Raw genomic sequence first — 22,661 nt, forward strand, 5'->3', positions numbered from 1 at the left:
TTGAATTATTTTTAGCAAAATATTGCCTTTATGTGGTATTAATGATATTGTTTATGACTTTTGCATTCTGTTGGGTTACCTTTCTCTGGAATGGGAACAAATAAAGATCTCTTCCAATCTGGTTGGCCAGGTAGCTGTTTTCTAAATTTCTTGGCACAGACAAGTGAATGCCTCTAGCATTGTATCAGTTTGTTGAAACATTTTATTTTGTATTCTGTCAATTCCTGGAGCCTTGTTTTTCATCAATGCCTTCAGTGCAGCTTAGGCTTCTTCTTTGAATACCACTGGTTTTTGACCATACTATCTCTTACAGTGGTCGGGCATAGAACTTTCTTTTTGATACAGTAATTCCGTGTATTCTTTACACCTCTTTTAAAAAAACTTTTTATTATGAATTGAGTGAAGTTTTACAGAGAAGATCATCAGTTTTACATTCAACAATAATATATTCTGTTGCGTCTCAGTGATTGCAATCCACTCCATACAACCACTTCTTCCCTGCGGTTCCTATTTCCATTCCACCTGCCTTCTCAACTTCATCCTTAGGTAAATGTTGGCCTTTAGATCTTGAATGATTCCATACTGAGTATATCTTACAGTGTTTGACTGAAAATTAGGCTACGAGGGTGGTCGAGAGCCATAGTTTCAGGCTCCTCCAGTCTTTCTAGGACCAGGAAGCCTGGTCTTTTTTTGTATTTATTTGTGATTTTGAGTTTTGTTCCACATTTTCTTCTACTCTATTCCAGACCTTCTAATGTGATCCCATTCAGAGCAGTAGAAGTGGTAGCCAGGCACCATCAGTTCTGGTCTCAGAGTCGTGGTGACTGATGTCATGGGTCCAGTTGGTTCCTGGACCAGAAATCGTCAATTGTCATCACTCTTCATTCTTCCGCACCTGTGATGGCTGCCCGTGAGCTTTTAAGATCCCAGTACTACTCACCAAAAGGAGCTCTGGTAGCGTAGTGGTTACGAATCGGGCTGCGAACCTTAAGGTCAGCGGTTCGAAACTACCAGCCGCTCCGCGGGAAAAAGATGAGGCTTTCTACTCCCGTAAGGATTTACACCCTCGGAAACCCTGTACAGGGTCACTATGGGTCGGAACCGACTCGACGGCATTTAACAACAACAACAACTACTCACCAAAGTAGGATGTAGAAAAGTGTCCTTGTGGAGTATGTTATGCCAATTAACCATGGTGTTCCCTGTCCCCAGACTATGGTCCTGAGGTTTAAGATGTTTGACACTATCTAAGAAGTTGTCATCATTTTGCCCCCTGTATGCTTCACGACATTCATAATTGTGCTTGCAGCAAAGGTAAATACCATGTTTAAATATCCCCTTTCTAATGTTTTTAAATTTGTGGGGAGTCCTGGTGTGGTGCTGTAGGATAAGCACTAGATCGCAAGGTTGGTGTGAACCATGAGGTCTGTGGTTCAACCTCACCAGCTCCTCCCTGGAAACCCTATACAGGGTCGCTATGAGTCAGAACCAACTCAAAGGCCCTTAACAACAATAATAAATACCTGTGGGTATCCTCCCAGTCTTCTTCCCACACCTATTCAGCCTGTATCTCTATCCATGTATCTACCCACAGAACATTGTTGTTCCAGGGTTGTGTATGTAACACTATTTACCTTTATATCCCTTTTAGTCCTTGAATATCTTCCTGTGTCTTCATCATTCTTCTGCTAACCTGCCTCTTCTTGCTCTCCCTGTCACCCATGCTAACATAGGTCAACCAACCAGTCAGTGAATTCATCTCCCTTTATTCCTACCCTGGCAACCATCAAAGGGTATTTTAGCACCTTCTATTTTCTTTCTATGCTTTCTGCATCATTCTGTATCATTCAATATTTTGCCCACAGAATCCTTCAATATTACAACTTGAGATTTGAAGTTTTTCTTCACTTCTTTCTGTTTGAGAAATGCTGGTCATGTTCTTCCCTTTTGGTTTTCTGACTTCAAGTCTTTGTACATTTCACTGTCGTACTTGACTCTGTCTTCTTGAGCTGCCCTTAGAAATTTTCTGTTCAGCTCTTTTACCTCCTCAAATGAAGGTCTCAAAAGCTTTGTTCCATTCACGTCATTAAGGTTAACTACCTGAGGCGGCAGCTCTTCCCCAGTTGTATTTTGAGAGCCTTCTAACCTTGAGGGGCCTTCTTTTGGCACTGTATCTGACAATGTTCCGCTGCTATTCATAAGGCTTTCAGGGGCTAACATTTCAGAAGTGATCTGCCTCTCCTTCCCTGTCTGTCTGTCTTTGGAAGTTCCACTGAAACCTGTCTGGCATGGGTGGTCCTGCTGGGATTGAAAATACTAGTGGCATAGCTTCTAGCATCACAGCAACAAACATACCACTACAGTATGACAGACTGACTGACGAGCAGTGATGTGAAACTTTGTAGTGTGTTGTTGTTATTGTTAAGTGTCGTCAAGTCGATTCCAACCCATAGCGACCCTGTATAGGGTTTCCAAGGAGCAGCTGGTGAGCTTGAACCGCCAACCTTGCAATTCAAACGGCTTTGTAGTCTGACACACTAAACCTCAGCATCACACCAGTAGTGTGTAGTTAGTAATTAATTCCCAGCAATTATTCCTGTTGTCAACACACAGGCACTCTGCTTGGAATTGAGGACGTATGGCTGAATGGGACGGATGTGGACCATCACTTACTAGAACTTATTCAAATTAACTTGAAAATACAGGTTGTCTTTTATTCAATAACAGAAGATTAAAAAAAAAAAAAAAAACCAATTGTGGTTTATGCTATTACCAAATAACATATGAAGGTAAGTCATAAAGTATTGCTACTGGGGTTCCAGTTCATATACACACGGATGTATTCCAAATAAAATGTGTTTAAACATGTATCTGTGATTAGTGGATGGCTGCAAACAAGTTCTCTTAATAAAGTACTTGTCTTAGTCTTGTTGTAATGTGCCGTGGAGTCGGTTCCGACTCATAGTGACCCTGTACAGGGTTTCCAAGGCTGTAAATCTTTACGGGGGCAGAACGCCTCATCTTTCTCCCGGGGAACAGCTGGTAGTTTCGAACTGCTGACCTTGTGGTTCGCAGCCCGATTTGTGACCACTACGCTACCAGAGATTCTTTTCAGAGGGCTTAAAAAAAAAAGTCCAATCAAAACGGTGGCAACCAAGGGAGTCTGCTGGGCCAGTTCACTTCAAGGCAGAGAGGTCAGCTCAGGAGGTATGCAGACTGTTTTGGTGGACTCCTTAGGGGTCAGTATGGAGACTGTTTTGGTGGACTCGAAGGGATAAGCTTGACAGATTTTCTCAGAGGACACAGGATGATAGTAGAGGTTTATCATGAAGTTTTCAAAAAACTGAAAACTGCATTAGTGAGGAAAAGGCCAGGAAAATTGTGTCACAGAATTTTTTCCCCATCATAGCAATGTACCTGCTCATTCAGCAAGGATAGCAAGGGCTGTCCTATGAGAATTTTGCTGAGAAACCTTAGCCACCCAATATACTGCCTTGGTCTTGCCCCTTCAGACATCGTTTTGTTCCTTAAACTCAAAGAACATTGAAAAGGAACACAATGTAGTCTTTGAGGATGGCAAAGCTGCCATTTTGATCTGAGGTCAATCAAGGAGTATAGAATTCTTCAAGGAAGGATTAGAGAGGTGCAAACACTGCCTTCAGAAGTGTGTAGACCTTGAGGGAGGAGATGCTAAGAAAAAGTAGTTTCACATTTGGATATTTTTGTTTAATCCAAGTTTTTAGATTTTGCAGCAATACTTTTTGACTTACCATCATAAAGGTGCCTTTGAGTCTATTTAATGAAATTTCCAGAAGATTCAAGGTTGGCTTGTCTGCATTACCAATTCTTTTCACATGCATGTTTCTCTTACCTGGTAAGGACAGCTCTCGGACCCCGAGCCCGGGCGTGCATCTTGTCCAGCACCATGTGTTTTAGTTTCTGGTAGTACACAGGGCCGAAGTAGATGTATGCTTCTAGGGGCTCACTGGAAGAAAGGCCAGAGTTTGGATTAAGAAACTGTTTGAGTTAACAAGAGTCCACCTTTCTAGGGCTCATCCCTGGTAATTCCTTTTTTATGAGCAAGCGTGTCACTGACTGGGTGTCAATGAAAAGTCTAGATCTGAAAATATCAAAGTGCCATAACCCACTGCTATTGAGTTGACTCTGAACCATGGTGACCCATGTGTTTCAGAGTAGAACTGTGTGCTTCATAGAGCTTTCAAGACTGAAATGCTTACGGAGGAAGCCCTACTGGGACCGTGGCTAAGGGCTGTACTGCTATCTGAAGGGTTGATGGCTGGAATCCACCAGTCGCTCTGCGCAAGAAAAATGAGGCAGTTTGCTTCCGTAAAAATGACAGCCAAGGAAACTCTACAGGGCTGTTCAAGTCTGTCCAATACAGTCACTGTTTATCAGAATTGATTCCACAGCAAAGCATTTAATCTTTAGGAAAGAAAGCTCACTAGGCCTTTTGTCTGAAGTTCCATAGCTTTAAATTAAAACAAACACGTTTGAACAAGTTATGAAACAGCACATATAGGATGGCCCCTCCCTTGTGGTTATCACCCTGTGAGGCCACTATCTTCTCTTGCTTGAACTACTGCAAACAATCATCTACTGGTCTCCCTCTTCCACTCAGCCCTCAACCATCTGTTCTGCATATAACAAGCCACAGTGAGTTCTAAAATGTCAATCACAGCAGGTCATTCTTCTGTTCTAACCCCCTAATGGTTTCCCATCTCACTCAGTATTCGAATCATCAAAATTCTGTCAAAGGCCCAACATAATCCAGTACTGTCCACTGGATTCATTTCCAGTCTCTCTCCCCGTCGGTCATTCTATTCCTATTCCACAGGCTTCTCATTGCTCCTCAAATGTAGCAACCCTGCTCTGGGTCAGGGTCTTCACATTCCCTTTTTGCCCTGCCTGAAAACCTTCTTCAGCCAGCTCTTGGCATGGCTCTGTGAATAGTCGCCACCTCAGAGAGACTTTCCCTGATGGTCTAGGGAAAAGCCTCCCCTGCCAGCCTGTGCTCTTACTCTAGCTGAATTTCCTTCAGAGCATGAATCACCATCGGCAAAAATGTCACACATTTTCTACTCTCCTGACTACTGTCGGCCTTCCCCACAAGATGTAAACTCTGTGAGGAAGAGCACTATGTCTTCTTTGCTACAGTAGCTTTAGCACCTGCAACACGGCCTGACACAAAAACAATGCTCATGCTCGTTAAACAGTTGAGTCCATGAAGTTTTAGAGAATGACAATATGAGTTTAAAAAGGGAGCAGCATAGGTTCCTGTTTTGGCGGAGGCAGACAGCCAGGTAGGAAAGGCTCTGTGGGGGAGGTTTGAAAACCCAGAGAAGCTGCACACATGGAACACCAGAGCTCTGGATCTTGCATTAGGTGCAGGAGGTGTCAGTTTCCTGCATGCACAAGTGAAAAAAATCACGATATAAAGGAAAATACAGCGAGTTAGGAATTGCTCAAGATGGGACTCCCACTGCAGCCAACCCTGCCAGGGTGGAGTCTGGAGGGCAGGGCTGCAGCCAGACCAGCAAAGGGAACCAGCTCTAAAAGCAGTGTAGTGACATTAGCAAAAGGAGGTACAGGGGATTCTACAATTTTTCCTCCTCTTTCCTGTTGCACCTTCTTTGCCCAGCCTGGATGCCTTCAGGTGGATGGGTGCGAACCACTCAAAAAAAGTCCAGCGCTGAGCCCAATTTTCCCATGGCACAGAGAGAATGAACTTGGTGGCTGCTTATGACATCAGCTTCGGGGTCACAGCCCTAAAATTAACTTGTGCAGGACCCTTTACTCTGGCCTATTTAACAAGAAGAAACCAGGCCCATCAGGCCTGACAGACAAACCATATGAACAATCTGTAAAACCCCAACATAAAAGGACGCAACAATCTTGAGAATTACGCTGTACACACGCAGATGCCTAACTGACTTTCAGAGCCAAAAATAGTAGGCAATCTTTCTCACATTAACTTCTCATTATCTATCTGTGCACCTCTATGGTTGTGACTAGAGGAGGTGCCTGAGTGAGCGGACACCCCCACCCACTTCTAGAGGCTTCTACGGTGCACACACAAGGCGACTGGACAGTCGGCCACAGTTTTATTTTTGTTTCAAAGTGGTGGTTTTTGTATCTGCTTTTATAATGCTTCTGATTTTGGTCCTTTTGATCACACATTTTTTCCTGGAGGTGGGAGCTTTTTCTATGTTACCCAAGAAGAGACAGCAATCATGGACATATAGCCAAGTTGTAAGCATACCCCATAATATTCCACCACTGAGACAAGAGCCAATAACAGCTGCTAAGCATTACATGTGAAAAGGGAAGCCTATCTCCTGATCATATCCACCAGGAGACACCCAGTAAGCTTAATAACACAACAATAAACATCCATTTAAGCATTAAAAAACCCACATTAATGGAAATGACAAACAAAACACAACAGAAGATCTAAAAATATGTCCAAAACCAGAAAAGAGTAACTGAGACAAATACGCTGGAGACAGACAGAGGCTCCCCAGAAGAGGAAGAGCAGGTTTTAGATTTGCCTGAGAAGGAATTCAGAAGAATGATATGGAAACAAATTCAAATGCTCTGAAAAGGGCTGGAGGAAAACAAGGAAGAAGTCAGGAGAGTACTACAAGAGCAATCAAGCAAGATTGATACAGCACTGGAAACAATTCAAAACCTGCAAAAACAGGTCCAGATGATTAATAATAAAATATCAGAAATGGACAATACACTGAAAGGGGAAAAGAGCAGAATAGAAGATATGGAAGCCAGGTCTAGTGAGCTGGAAGACAAATCTTTCAATACTGCTAAGATAGATGAGCAAGCAAAAAAAAGGATAAAAAAAATCTGAAGAGAGTCTAAGATTCATGCTGGATAACATGAAGAGGAACAACTTAAGAATTACTGGCATTCTGGAACAGGAAGAATAAGAGAAGTTCACAGAGGAGATAGTTGAAGAGCTTCTGGAAGAAAATTTCTGTAACATCTTGAAAGATGAGAAGATAAACATTCAAGAAGCTGAATGGACCCCAGGAAGGATAGACCCCAAAGGAAAGTTACCAAGACATACAATAATTAAGCTCTCCAAAATCAAAGACAAAGAGAGAATCCTAAAAGTGCCAGGGAAAAGAAGTGTCACTTACAAAGGCAAACAAATCAGATTAAGTTCTGACTTCTCAGCAGAAACCATGCAGGCGAGAAGGCAATAGGTAGACATATACAAAACCATAAAAGAAAAAAACTGCCAACCAAGTATTGTCTATCCAGAAAAACTGTCAGTCAAATACTATGTTGCAATCAAAACATTCCAGGAGAAACAGAATCTAAGAGATTTTTGTCAAAGCCAATCCAGCACTTCAAAACATCCTAAAGGGAGTTCTTTGGACTGAAAACCAACAAGAACAGACAACAACCAGAGAGTGACAGGCGTCACAACACCAACATCTGGACTCAGTCAACAGATAGCAGACTCCAGAACAGAACAAAACTACAACAATGAATTCAAAGGAGCTGGGAGGTCAATCGAAGATCAAAATAATATCAATGTCAGAGAAGGGATAAATGTAGGAACAGAGATCCATGTGATGAGGATATCAGGTAGATTACAGGATACAGTACACTCTCTTAAATGGAGAGAAAAGTTAATACACATAGGTAACCTCAAAGAAAGTTAATACTTCACAACTTACCATGAAAATGAACTTCCAAGCAGAACAAGCAAACATGAAAACTAAGAAGAAACTGACAAGAAATGGCACAAAAAACACAAACTCAGCACAAGAAGGCATGCAGAACAAAGCAACGAACAGCACTACCAAAATTAATGTAATGGCAGCAATTAATTCATAACTATCGATAATTACATTGAATGTCAATGGATTGAATGCACCAGTGAAGAGACACACAGTGGCAAATTGAATAAGAAAACAAGACCCTTCAATATTCTGCCTGCAAGATACACACCTTCCACACAAAAACAAAAACAGACTAAAAGGTAGAGGATGGAAAAAAATATATCAAGCTAACTGCAACAATAAACAAGCAGGAGTGGCAATTATAATCTCTGATAAAGTAAACTTTAAGACAAAGAGTAGCATAAGAGATAAAGACAGACACTATCTCATGATCAAAGGGTCAATTGAGCAAGATGACATAACCATAATAAATATCTATGCTCCCAAAGAAAAAGCACCAAGATATATGAAGCAAACCTTACTAAAATTGAAGAAAGAAATAGATTAATCTACAATTATAGTGGGAGATTTTAATACACCACTTTCGAAAACGGACAGAACAACGAGAAAGAAAATAAAGTTACAGAGGAACTAAACAGCACAATCAACCAACTTGACCTCATATACATGTACAGAGCATTCAACCCAACAACAGCACAATATATATTCTTCTCCAGTGCACATGGAACATTCTCCAGAATTGACCATGTGCTAGGTCTCAAGGCAAGCCTCCATAAATTTACAAACATCAAAATACTACAAAGCATCATTTCAGATCACAGTGCTATAAAACTAGAAATCAACAATAAAAAGACCAAGGAAATAAAGTCAAATACATGGAAACTGATAACACCCTGCTGAAAAGCTGAAATTAAATGGTAAAAGAAGAAATTAAATGTGAATTCACAAAGTTCCTAGAAACAAAAAAGAATGAAAACACAACATACCAAAATCTTTGTGACACGGCAAAAGTGGTGCTGAAAGGACAATTTATTGCGGTAAATGCACACATACAAAAAGAAGAAAGAACAAAAATTAACACAGCATCTACAACAATTAGAAATTGACCAACAGAGGAAACCTACAGTCACCAAAAGAAAAGACATAATAAAAATAAGAGCAGATAAATGAGATAGAAAACAGAAAATCTATAGAAAGAATCAACAGGACAAAAAGCTGGTTCTTTGAAAGGATTAATAAAATTTACAAACCATTGGCAAACCTAACAAAAGAAAAGAGGGAGAAGACACAAATAACTCATATTAGAAACCACACGGTTGATGTCACAACGGAACCAAACGAAATCAAAAGGATATAGTAACAGAATACTATGAAGAGTTGTATCCCAACAAATTCGAAAACTTAGAAGAGATGGACGCATTTTTAGAACGACCTACCAAAACTTACACAGAGTGAATTAGAAAACTCGAACAGACCCATAACAAAAGAAGACACTGATCAGGTCATCAAAAAACTCCCAACCAAAAGAAGTTCAGGCCCAGACGGCTTCACTGGTGAGTTCTACCAAACATTCAGGGAAGAGCTGTCACCAATCCTACTCAAATTATTCCAGAATATAGAAGAGGGCAGAAAACTTCCTAATACTTGTTCTTTTTTTTTTTTTTTTATGTTTTATTATGAATTATTTCCTAGTTCACATAGGAGAACATTAGTTTTACATTCCTAATACTTTTTTATGAAGTAAGCATAACCCTCATACCAAAATCAGGGAAGGACATCAATAAGAAAGAAAACTACAGACCAACATCCCTAATGAACATAGATGCAAAAATTCTCAACAAAATCCTAGCCAACAGAATCCAGGACCACATCAAAAAAATAATACATCATGATCAAATGGAATTCATATCAGGGATGCAAGGATGGTTCAACATTAGGAAAACAATCAATGTAATCCACCACATAAATAAGAAAAAGGAAAAGAACCACATGATCATATCGATTGATGCAGAAAAGGTATTTGAGAAAATCCAACATCCATTCCTGATAAAAACACTCAACAAATTAAGAATTGAAGGAAAATTCCTCAACATAATCAAGTGCATATATACAAAACCAACAGCCTACATCACTCTCAATGGAGAAAAACTGAAAGCCTTCCCTCTGTGAATGGAAACCAGACAAGGATGCCCTTTGTCACCACTCCTTTTCAATATTGTTTTGGAAGTATTAGCCAGAGCTATACGTCAAGATAGGGAAATTAAAGGCATTCAAATTGGCAAAGAGGGAATAAAACTCTATTTGCAGAGGATATGGTCCTATACATAGAAAACCCTGAAGACTCAGTAAAAAAGCTACTAGACCTCATTGGAAGATTCAGCAAAGTAGCAGGGTATAAGATCAAATACAAAAATCAGCTGGATTCCTCTATAATAACAATGACAGTGCTGAAAAAGACATTAGGAGAGCAATACCATTTACAATAGCTGCCCAAAGGATGAAATATTTAGGAATAAACATAACCAGAGAAACAAAGGACTTATACAAAGAGAATTACAAAACACTAGTACAAGAAACCAAAAGAGAGTTACAAAAGTGGAAGAACATACCATGTTTCTGGATAGGAAGACTCAACATCCTAAAAATGTCAATACTACTCAAAGCAATTTAAACATATAATACAATACAATCCAGATTCCAGCAACATTCTTCAAAGAGATGGAAAAGACAATTACAAACTTTATATAGAAGGGAAGGAGACCCAGGATAAGCAAAGCACTGCTCAAGAGGAAAAACACGGTTGGAAGCCACTCACTCCCTGATTACAAAATCTACTACACGACTACAGTGGTCAAAACCACCTGATACTGGTACAATGAAAGATGCACTGATCAATGGAACAGAATTGACAATCCAGAAATTAACCCATCCACATACACAGCCAATTGATTTTCTACTAAGTGCCTAGGTATGTATGTTACATGGGGAGGAGATAGTCTCTTTAACAAATGGTGCTGGCAGAACTGGAAAGTGATATGCAAAAGACTAAAATAAGACCTTTACCTCATGCCCTAAACAAAAACCAACTCAGCATGGATTAAAGACCTAAATGTGAATCCCAAAATTATGAAAGTCATCAATGAAAAAATAGGGACAAATGTGAGGGCTCTAATACAGGGAATACACAGACTACCAAACATTTTGAAAAGTACACTAACAAGAGTAGACAAAATAGATGAGTGGGTCATATTAAAAATTAAAACTTTTCTGCATCAAAAGACTTCACCAAAATAAAAAGGTAAACCACAGAATGGGAAAAAATCTTTTGCAATGACACATCAGACAAGGGACTCATTTCTAAAATATATAGGAAACTACAACACCTCTATAAGAAAAAGACAAATAACTCAATTAAAAAATGGGCACAGAGCCATAGCAATTAAATGATATACTATAGGATGAATGTAAAACTAATGTTCTCCCATGTAAACTATTACATAATTCACAATAAAACATTGTGAATTTTAAAAAACATTCTTTTTTTAAAAAGAAGGGTAAAGCAAAATCATAAACAGAAAAAAAAAAAGGGCACAGGATATGAACAGACACTTCACTAAGGAAGAGATCCAAGCAGCCAACAAACATATGAAGAAATGTTCACGATCACTAGCCATCAGAGAGATGCAAATCAAAACAACAATGAGATATCCTCTTCACACCAGCAATAACAGCAAAGATCAAAAAAGTAGAGGACAATGCTGGAGAGGATATGGAGAGACTAGGACCCTCCTACATTGTTGGTGGGATTGCAAAATGGTCCAAGCACTCTGGAAAGCAATATGGCACTTCCTCAGAAAGTTGGAAATAGAAATACCTTATGATTCAGCAATTCCTCTACTTGGTATTTACCCACAAGAAATACGAGCCATAACATGAGTAGATATATGCACACCAATGTTCATAACTGCACTATTTATAATAGCAAAAAGATAGAGACAGCGTAAGTGCTAATCAATTTAAGAATGGATAAGCAAACTGTGGTACATACACACAATGGAATACTATGCTACCTTGAAGAACAACAAGGAAGCTGCAAGCCACCGCATAATATGGATGAACCTTGAGGACATTATGCTGAGTGAAATTCGTCACAAAAGGAGAAATACTGCATAGGACCATTATTGTAAAAGAGTAAGAAAAAGAACCCACACTAAAAGGGGGAAAAAAATTTATATATATATTTGTTGATCACCAGGATCAACAAATATATGAGAGGAGGGGAGAGAGGGAGGGGAAGATAGGGAATAAACATTAGGATAGTTTGGGTGCGGGGGGAGGGGGGCGATTGGGGGAGGCAATACACAAAATGGGGTAGGGGAATGGAAGAACAAGGCTGATGGGAGAACAGTTAGGCAGGTTCACATGGGCTAAGTGGGGCAGAGGTAAATGATGATGTATGCACAACCTTGGAATAACAGGGCTCCTGGATACAAGGATTGAGGTGCGGTTTGAAAGGGTAAAAGAGGGGAATAATGTTAAGATGCTTGGCTGTCTTTTGAATCTTGGTTTCCCTTGCCTACCACTGTAAAATAGATAGACACCTGGGGGTGGGGGTGGGGAGGGCAGGAAGGAACAGCCAGAAACATCAATTACAAGAAAGCTTGTAAGTTCATCTTCAGCCTATAACTGATTGGAATACCTTAAAGGGGGCTAGAAGTTGCCCAATGAAAGAAGCTTCCTGTGGAGCCTTTACATTGCACAAGACCATAGGTGGACTCCGGAACCCCATCCAGAACCGACTGAGGTAGGAAATTGGAAAGGACACGTAGACCAGCCTGGAGTGGCTAGAACAGAAGATACTTCGTGAAATAAAGACTGGCAGGAAAATATCCAAAACAATAACAGCAGTCGGATTGGTTACTACAAGAACAAGTAAGCTGTTCACCCGGGAGCCATCAAGACAAGTGGTCAGGACCCCTCAGAGCAAACCCACTTCCAAGACTGAGACTCAAGAGGAATTCATGAGGAGGCATGTGGTCTGGCTGGTGACCATGTTGGTCACTGATATGGGGAAGAGCAGCAATGAAGTTGTGAGCTAAGCCCACCCAACTACATTCAACTACAACGCGGGTGGAGACTTGGATGGCCAGCAGTATGGCAAGATCTGGGGACTCCTGGGCCCAGAGGCAGTGACATGGCCAGCAGTATGGCAAGATCCGGGGACTCCCGGGCCCAGAGGCAGTGACATGGCCACAGAGGACTAGGTCAGAGAGTGAAGTGTCCAGCTGATATGAAGTGAGGGGAGAGGCACAAGAACATCCATACTTGTAGATAGTACCCACTTGACCTCGCTGATCAGAACTCGACTAGAAGAAGAAAGAAGGGGGTGGGGGGAAAGAGTAACCTGCTACAATTTGATGAACTTTACCTATACTTATGGATGTAGTAGCTCAAAAAAGGGAACAAATCTTTACAGCAAGGATCACTCCTACCCCCTCGGTACACAGGGATGGTAAGGATGGGCAACAAAGACATTGGTTACCAAAAATGTGGGGGCCTATAAAGGCAAGAAGTGACTGGCTTACAAGATTTCAAGAGGGAGCCTAGTTCCAGACGGGGCGGGGGAAGGTAGAATCTCCACTGAATGATTTCTAATCTGTTGGGACCGGGCTGGTAAAAGGAAATGGGGATAAGACTCTTGTGGCACAATAGTGAATAACTGCCATCAGGACTGACTGTGAGGGTAGGAAATATAGAGATAGATGTTTTTTGACAAAAGGAGGAGAGTGATTTTGCAGCCCAGAAGCGGAGGTCCCTGGGACCATCAATTGAGAAGAACGGAGAGCAGGACCCTACCCAGAGAGGCAGTGATACCAAGGATGGAGACAGAGATGATGATGTGGACAGATAGAGTGGCTGGGGGCACTGGACTCAGGGAGGGAGAAGGGCTGTGTGCTGGTGGTTGGGGGGGGGGGGGGCAGTGGGCCTGTGTGGTGAACCTTTTGGTTACTTGAGGATGCATGGAGGGGATTGTAATCCTGCAATGAAACGAATTACAATAGGATGAGTGTAAAGCTGCTGATATTCTCCCATGTAAACCTCACAAAAACTAAAAAAACAAAACAAAACAAATAGATTAACTAACCAATATGATGAAAAAAAAAAAAAAAAAAAAGGAGAGAGATCAGCGTAAGTACCTTGACAGCAGAAGAAAACTTCTTTGTTTTAAAGTCTAGAACCAGAGTAGCCAGGAGAGAGGTGGCTGTTTTAAAGTGCCCTGGAACTTCTTTCTCAAGGGAGAGGTGTCTATCATGCACCAGTGAAGCTAGATCTAACCCACCCACCCATCAGGGGAGAAAGATACTGTCACAGGCACAGAGGGTCTGGGTCTGAGAGCAAGTGCTCTCTTTCCCTGCTTTACAAGCCAGTCTGGAAACAAGTACATCTTGAACTACAACACGAAGTACGAGTCCAGAGAGCAAAGGAAGCGACATACACGGCATAGAGGCAAATCACAAAGTTTGGCCCCTGCTTTTTTTTAATCTCATTTTCAGTTTTAAAATTCATGTGAATCTTGAATTCTACTCTACGACATATCAGTGTTTAATATTATCTTTATCCGTCTCAGTCTTTCAGTAAAACTAGGTTCTAAAACGAGGCATCAAATTGATCCTGCGGTTTGGCATGCTTCCTGGCCCACCTTTACATCACCTCTCGGCAGAGAAGTGAGGACTAAGATGATCAGCTGAGTACAGACAACTGCAGTTTTTGGAAACAGACTCCCAGCAATTTACTGAAATGGACCATTACTCTTTTATTGCAATTTTGGTAAAAATATCTCAAGCATGATAACACCTACAGAAAGCCAGATTATTATAGCCTGGATAGATAATTTTTAAAAGCACTCTGTGTTCTTAACAGCTCTAGATCCTGACCATTTAAATCACATCTGGGTAGTTCATCTGTAGTCTCAAAAATCAAACTGTTCTCACACATGCTTCCACTTTGGGTCTCCCTCATGTCTGAGTGGTTCAAACCCCCTAAGGGCCCTATAAACAGGAGGTCTCATAGTTCTAACAGGTTTATAAATTACATAACCCGCTGCTGTCGAGCTGACTCTGAGTCCTGGCGACCTCATGTGTTACAGAGGAGAACTGCACCATGGGACTTTTTTGGCTTTAATCTTTATGGAAGCAGATCACCAGGCCTTTCATCCTTGGTACTACTGGGTGGTTTTTGTACTTCTAACATTTAGGTTAGTAGTTGTGTGCAAACTGCTTACATCACCCAGAAACCTTATAAGATATACATGAGCCTTAATTTCAGCAACTGATTTATTTGCTCCTGTAAAGCCATGTATGTATCAAATTTTAAATTCTATCCCTGGCAGATTAACAGGAAACTCCACATTTGGTCTGTTGAGAACTGGCCCTCGTCCCTTCTCCAGTCTTACCTCTGCTGCCTTACTGGCTGCACTCCAGTCAGACTGGCCTCTTCCAGTTCTATCCCTAAAAGGGGGTTCCAACAAGCTCTTCCTCTGCATTCTCAGAATGGCTTCTCCTCCTCATCCTTCATATCTCAGTTAAACATCACCTCCTACATGGCTCTTCTAAGCTGTTCTTGGTCTTCATTTTGGTGAGAGCTATTTGTATTTCAATTTCTCTTACTCAACAAATACTTATGGAGCACATGTGTGTTCCAGGCTCTGTGCTAGGCATGGGATAGACTAGTGAACAAAACAAGACAAGGCCTGCTCCCACAGAGATGAGAGGTCCTAGCGTCCCACGGCTTTGAGACAGCAGTGGGTGCCACAGAGACATGCACAGCGGGGACCAGAAGGGAGTGCTGCAACTTGTAGTTTTCATTACATCATCAGGGCAGGCCCCACTCAGATGTCACCTTTTGCCAAACAATTTCTTACTGCCTACTAACAAATTGAAATGGTCAGCAGTAGTCAGGTTATTATGTTCACTGTTACATACTCATGCTTAGAAGGTACCCTGGTAGTGTAGTGGATTACGAGGTAGGCTGCTAACTGCAAAGTCAGTAGTTCAAATCTACCAGTGGCGCCAAAAGAGAAAGATGAGGCTTTCTGCTCCCGTCAAGATTTACAGCCTCGGAAACCCTCTACAGGGTCGCTATGAGCCAGAACCAACTCCATGGCATACCACCACCTCTACCACTATTCATACGGAGCTCTGGTAACGCAGTGGTTACGAATCCGGATGCGAACCACAAAGTCAGCAGTTCAAAACTACCAGCCGCTCCGCGGGAGAAAGACAAGGCTTTCTGCTCCTGTAAAGATTTGCAGCCTCGGAAACCCTGTACAGGGCCACTATGGGTCGGAACTGACTCGACGGCACGTAACAACTACAGCAACCAATGTTCATACTGAGTGTACTCTCAGGTGACTAAGAAATGCTGGTGAATGAATGCACAAAATGCTAGAGCTCAACAGTTACAGGAACCCTTTGTAGTATACACCAGTGCTGTGTTCTAAAAAAGTTGGGTGGTTGTTGTTAAGCACTGTATCATAGGGTTTCCAATGAGCAACTGGTGGTGTTGAACAGCTGACCTTGTGTTCGCAGTCCAGTGCTGATCCTACACCACCACATCAGGTGTCCAAAAAGTCGGGCAGGTGTCCTTTATTTTGGCAGATTAGATCTTTTCCCCCTTTTAAATTATAGTTAGTATAAGGACACTTCCTAACGCTCAGGTTTCTAAATTTGGATTATTTTTATCAGATGTGTGGTGTGGCGCTGTCGGATAATCACTGGATTGTTAATCACGAGGTCAAGTTCAAATCTACCAGGTGCTCCTTGGAAATGCAACATAGGGTTGCTGTGAGTCGGAACCACCTCCATTGCACTTAACAACATCAGATTTCTTAAAGGAGGAAAGCTGTACCTCTTCAGGCTCCTACCTAGACCCGCACAAAACTGAGCTTTCAGCGTCCACCTCACACACTTACCCTGTGATGCCAGATGTAACGTAGTCTTTCCCCAGGTAGTTGTAACCATGGCGAACGAGGTCTTCACACACGTCCTTCACTTTACTCCCCCCAAACGCAGTGCCATAGTGGAACCTGCCGTCCAGCACACCAGCCTTGCCCGCTAACAACTCGATTAACTTTCCCACCTGTGGGACTTGAACAAAAAAGTGAGTGGTTCCCTCTGCATAGGAATTCTATTTATTTACCTCTGACTTATCTCCCCCTAAGGCTGTATGCCTACCACCACTAATTATGGTGACAATTCAACAGAAGCAAATATTAGTGCTTTATGAAGCGACAGGCTGTGCAAAGCGTTTCACATGTGTTTGCTGATTTTATTCCTTTCAAAACTCCTTGAGAGGCTGAAGAACATTCCCAAGGTCACACAGCTGGCAAGTGGTGGGGCCAGGATTACAAGCACCAACACTTGCAGGGAAATTTACCTGGGCTCCACCCAGAGTTCTCTTGGCTGAGAGTTCATGGTTTCGAAGAGTGCCCTAGTGGAGGGCAGTACAGTGTGCTCCATTCTCTCTCCAGGAGGATGGCCCCGAACGGTCAGTGTTGAGGACCTGTTGATTTCACTAGGGCCCATCACCTCACTGACTGCCCCTCCCAATTTCTTCTTCAAAATTACCCACCCCTCCCAATTTCTTCTTCAAAAGTGGTGCCTCTGCTGAAAGCCCAGGCCACTGACCGTCATGCGTGATGGGAAGCCGTGCGGGTTCATGATTATGTCCGGACAGATGCCAGAGTCACAAAACGGCATGTCTTCCTGAGGAACGATCAAGCCGCAGACACCTGGGGGAGAGAAGGTCTCATGCCAGGTAAAGGAAGAATACAGTACTTAATTGGGATCTTCTCACAGCAATCTCTATCTCCACTGCTTGAAAACCTTCTTGCGGTCTCGGTTAAGAGTTAACAAAAGCCATCTCTAGCCATCCTGCCAGCCAGACAGCTGCACGACAGATCTCCCTGCAGAAAGAGGCTGCAGCCGCTGGATGGGACTGTGGCCATGAAGCAATGCTGCCAGCCCACCCACTTGTGTCCCTTCACAGTCCCCAGGCACCGGCAATGTCTCTGATGCTTCAAGTAGGCAGCCAAGCTGGTCCTTTATCAGCTAGTTTGTGATCTGCTATATTCTGCACCCAAATCATATGGACACAAGTTTTCAACCACAGGGTCAATTAAATGTGGGGTGTGTTTAAGATGTGGCTTTAAGAGGTGGTGATGAGAAGAAGTAGTGTGTGGTTGTGCTGGTAGGTCTAACCAAGCACTGCTGACCGTTACCTGCCTGGCTGCTGCCTGCCAGGGCTCTCTGCCTGGGCCTAAACTACCAGAGGAATTTTAAGTCCTAGAGCTTATAGCCCATTAGAAAAGCGATCTGGATTGAATTTTTTAAATTGGAAGAGAAATTAAATGCCACATCATTCTCAGAGAAAAGACGAGAATTAGAAATGGCATCCTAAGAATGAACACAGAACAAAATAAAAACCTATCCACTATATGCACACTGCTGATGGTCTCCTTAAATTAACTGTACTTTTTTGTTGTTAAGTGCCGTCGAGTCGGTTCTGACCCATAGCGACCCTGTACAGGGTTTCCGAGGCTGTAAATCTTTACGGGAGCAGAACGCCTCATCTTTCTCCTGCGAAGCGGCTGGTAGTTTCGAACTGCTGGCCTTGAGGTTCGCAGCCCGATTCGTAACCACTACGCTACCAGAGCTCCATTGCTCCCTTAATAGTATGCTAACCTTTAGGGGATTTTTGTCACTAAATAGTTTTAAATACCTTTCTTTTTCTTGGGAGGAGGGAGAAGGGCATAACTTAAGATTTTTAACCACAATCCATATAATTTAGAAACTGAAAACAAGTGTACACACACTGGACTAAGGAAAAATGCTTTTATATTTATAGCAAGAAAAATTACTTTTCCCTGTGTGTAAAGTTAGCTAACCTCTGAACCTAATGAAAAGAACCTAAAGAAAAATTTCCCTCCTCAGTCTGACTTCTACATAACCTATTCAAACTATTTTAAAATAAAAAATTTAAAGATGTTATAATCACCAAGAGCTAAAGTCTAAAAATAAGGACTGCCATGTACCCACTTGACACTGTATTCTGATTTCTTAGTGGCTTCCAACACTACAGTAATTAGGCTTGTGGAGTTGAATTCTACAGCATGTGTTATTTTAGTTGGCTTTTTGGTGGAAACTGTATTATTTTCTATAAAGAGTGTATGCTTTCTAAGCAAGCAATCAAGTCCCTTCAGGACAAACACCCTCCAAGACTGAAACTCAAAGGGAACACAAAAGCAGGCATGTAAGCTTGCTGGCAACCACATTGGTCTACATGTGAGAAGAAGTGGAGGAAAGTCAGTAATGAAGATATGGGCTGAGGTCGATCTTGTTCCACAGACTACTGTTGACCTCGAGATGAGAGAGAGAAGAGGAAAAGCTGGTTGGTCTGAAGCTTGGAGGACTTGGGAACTGAGTCCATGGGCAATGTCCTAGCCACAGAAGGCTAGAACTGAGAGTGAAGCGTCCAACTGATAATGAAGTGGGGGTGGGTGGGTGGGAGATGCACAAGAATGCCCAAACTTGCAGATAGTACGTAGCTTCAATGTCTTGATGACCAGAGCTCCAACAAAAGAAGATAAAGAAATGTGATAAAGGAAACAAGTGTAAATTGCTCAATTTGATGAACTTGATCTATACTTATAGATGTAGTAGTTCAAAATACCAATGGAGAGGGAAGAAGTCTTCACATCAAAGATTAAGCTTATCCCCTCAGCATATAGCGTTGATAGGGATGGACAACTTAGGCACCAGCTACCTAAAATGGGGGGTGGAGGTGGGGAGAGGCCTCTAAAGGCATGAAGTGGTTAGCTTACAAGGTTTCAAAAAGGAGTTTAGTTTCAGAGTGTGTGGGAAGGAAGAATCTCCACTGAATAGTCTTCATTTTGTCTAGATGGGTCTGGTGAAAGGAGAGAGGGATAGGATTCTTATGATTCAATAGTGAGTAATTGTTATCATGACTAATTGCGACTGTCACAAGTGTAAAGGTATATAAAGTATAAAGGTAGAAGTTTTGTAACATAAAGGGGGGAGTAGTTAATCTTACAGTCCAGAAACAGAGGACCCTAGGACCACTAAGGGAGAAGAGCATGAGTGGAATGTGGGACCCTATCCAGAGAAGCAGCAACACCAGACATGGAGGCAGAGATGAGGACTCTAGACTCACGGAAAGAGAAAGGCTGTGTGCTGGCAGGCAGAGGGCTGATTTGCAGAATATGCCCTTTGGTTGTTTAAATGATTATATATTAATGTTTTTGTGTACATTAAAAAAAATAGGGGAAATAGAAGCAAATACTGTTGAATGATGATGCATGGAGGGGACTGTAATCATTGCAACGAAATGAAGTACAACAGAATGAATGCAAAACTGATGTTCTTCTGTGTAAACTAAGGGGGCTCTTGTAGTGTAGTGGTTACAAGTCGGGCTGCTAATTTCATGGTCAGCAGCTCGAAACTATCAGTGGTTCTGCAGGAACAAGCTGAGGCTTTTTGCTCCTGTAAAGATTTATAGCCTCGGAAGCCCTATGGGCGCTACGAATCTGAACCAACTCCATGGTACATCACCACCACCACCATCCACGTAAACTATCACTCAAATTATAATAAAAGCTGTTTTTAAAAAAGTGATAAATCGAGCATGGCAAATGAAAAACAAACAAACAAAAAAAATATATATGCATATGCTTTCCTACATGAACAACAGATCAAATTGTTTCGTGCACTTTATTTCAAATTCACCTGCCATATGTTAGAATTTAAATCAAATAGAGTATGTCATCCTTCTTTCTTCCCTTCAAAAATCCATCTTGTCCACACTGAAATTATCTGACAAAACACTAGAACTACTGGGAAATCTACTCTGAAAGAGATCGAACTGTAAATCTGGTGCACAACATTGTTGAGCAATGAGCGAAATGTTAAAAATGGCAACTGGGAAAGAAGCCGCCGGTCTGGGCCATGCTCTGGGGAGAAGGCCATGTTGGCTGGTGAGGTGGTGGGTGTGGGGTCGGGAAAGCTAGCACCCCTTCAGCAGCAGTTCAATGGGGGTGCTGGCGTCTGCAGAGGGGGAAGCTGCTTGTGGTCCTCCAACAAGAGAAAGAGGGAGTGCGGGGTAGGGGATACAGAAACTGAAGCAGGACATGCTTGTATTGGGGGAGGGTAAGGAGAGAGTACACTGGAATTTTGTGTTTTCAATTTGACAGCACACTCTGAATGCAGATGCAATGTTATGATGTTATGGAAATGAAAGACACGGCTCATTCCGATTCTTCCCTGCTTGAAATCCGAAGAGTATTTCATGCTGAGCTTCCTCTTGGGGAAGTGATTTTCTTAGCAGTCCTTTGCTGATAGCTCATTTAAACACTACAGAGAAATAACTTCCCGATTATTTCATTCCACCAGAGGAACTGCTTTGGCTACAACCGAACCAAGGGCACCTGTAAGCCAAAAATTAAATCTTTGCAAACTTAAAATTACTTTAGGTTCTGAAAACCCTTTTATATGCCAAGATGGTTCCCATAGCAGACAGCCCTGTGTTGTTTGTTTTGTGTGAAAGTGAATGATAAAAGATCCATGAAATCGACACAGAAAGCCAGAACAGCAGAAAGAACTGAGGGCTCTCCATCACAGCGGCTTCTCCCCTCGGCTGACTCGACGAACAATGGGAGCAAGACATCTGAGTGCAGATCTAACACAGCTGTGTGCTTCATTACATGCAGGGTACTGGTGACACAAGTCAATAATTAACTTATTCTGGTCCGCTGACTGTGCTTATGAGGCCAGTCATAGCTGACAGATTTTCATACAAGTTCACACAAAGAGCCTATAATGAGCTTAGAAGTTAAAATGAAATATTTAGACAGAATTTGAGGATCTCAAATCTCAAATTTCATGATTTTTAAGAAGTTTGTGTTTTCCTGAATTCATTAGGGAGTTAAGAAGAAGAAGAAAAGACAGAACCAGACTTTTTTTTTCTTGCTTCATTTTTAAGGTATTTCTTTTTCAGAATTTGTCAAACCTTTAATCAAAACATGAAACTCTCTTTTCGTATTTATGAATGAAAAACTGAAAAAGTGTTTTCTCCAAGGTCTGAGTCATAAAATTTCTGGTAATATTTAGAGCTCTGAAAACTTCTGGTTGCTCACCCTTCATGCCGGCTTAAAAATGGAAATGATATGTGGTTGGCTTCAGCCTGTTAACACCCCCCGAACCTTGAACAGAGGATGGACTACAAATACACCATATCTAATGGGCGCTGTAGTGGAACAATCACCGATTCATGCCTTAAATACTTACACAGCATTGCAGATTTTAAAATAAAATTTCATCCTGTGGCTCAGACTGGTTGCCTCCAGCCCATTGTCTATAGCACAACCTCCTGGTAGTGAAATGCAAATACACCCATGGAACAGGCTCCGGGGAGTTTAGCACTGACTGCCCCCCAGCTGGGAATTAGGTCACTCTAGGCCACTAAGACGGTATGAGAAGATAAGAAGGAAAAATGAATGTGGAAAGAGGAGATAGGGCTCCATATATCCAGTCTATAAAATAGAATCCCATCACCACCAACCTTAATTTCGAGTTGTAAAGGCAAAGAATTTGGGGAGTCTACATCTGACTGCAGACGCACTCGGGTGGCAGATCCAGGGACCCGCGGCCACAATGTTCTGTATCATGCCTCAGACCCAGGAGTCTCTCACACCAAGTCACAACTCCTATTTCTGTGGCTTCACAGAACACACCCTAGCAAATCTGATCACTCATCTGATTGTTTTAGATAGTATTTCTAATTAGCAACAGTGATTGACTTCTTCAAAAGTCATTTTTACTTTTAAGCCAAAAGTTTTAGTGTAAGTACATCTATGTATAT

At 41.9% G+C, this 22,661-nt stretch overlaps 1 protein-coding gene across 1 annotated transcript in view; it reads right to left on the reverse strand.

Moving 5' to 3' along the window:
* The window catches only part of POLR3B (polymerase (RNA) III (DNA directed) polypeptide B), a 184,867-nt gene that overhangs the window by 9,805 nt on the left and 152,401 nt on the right, over positions 1-22,661 (reverse strand). Inside the window, exons 24-26 of the mRNA XM_006865254.1 lie at positions 17,414-17,517; positions 16,699-16,865; positions 3,872-3,985 (exon numbers count right to left, since the gene is read on the reverse strand). Coding sequence (XP_006865316.1) covers positions 3,872-3,985; positions 16,699-16,865; positions 17,414-17,517 — 385 coding nt within the window. The remainder of the gene's footprint in view (positions 1-3,871; positions 3,986-16,698; positions 16,866-17,413; positions 17,518-22,661) is intronic.

The sequence above is a fragment of the Chrysochloris asiatica genome, unplaced genomic scaffold (assembly GCF_000296735.1).
Source record: "Chrysochloris asiatica unplaced genomic scaffold, ChrAsi1.0 scaffold00076, whole genome shotgun sequence".
NCBI classification, from domain to species: Eukaryota; Metazoa; Chordata; class Mammalia; order Afrosoricida; family Chrysochloridae; genus Chrysochloris; species Chrysochloris asiatica.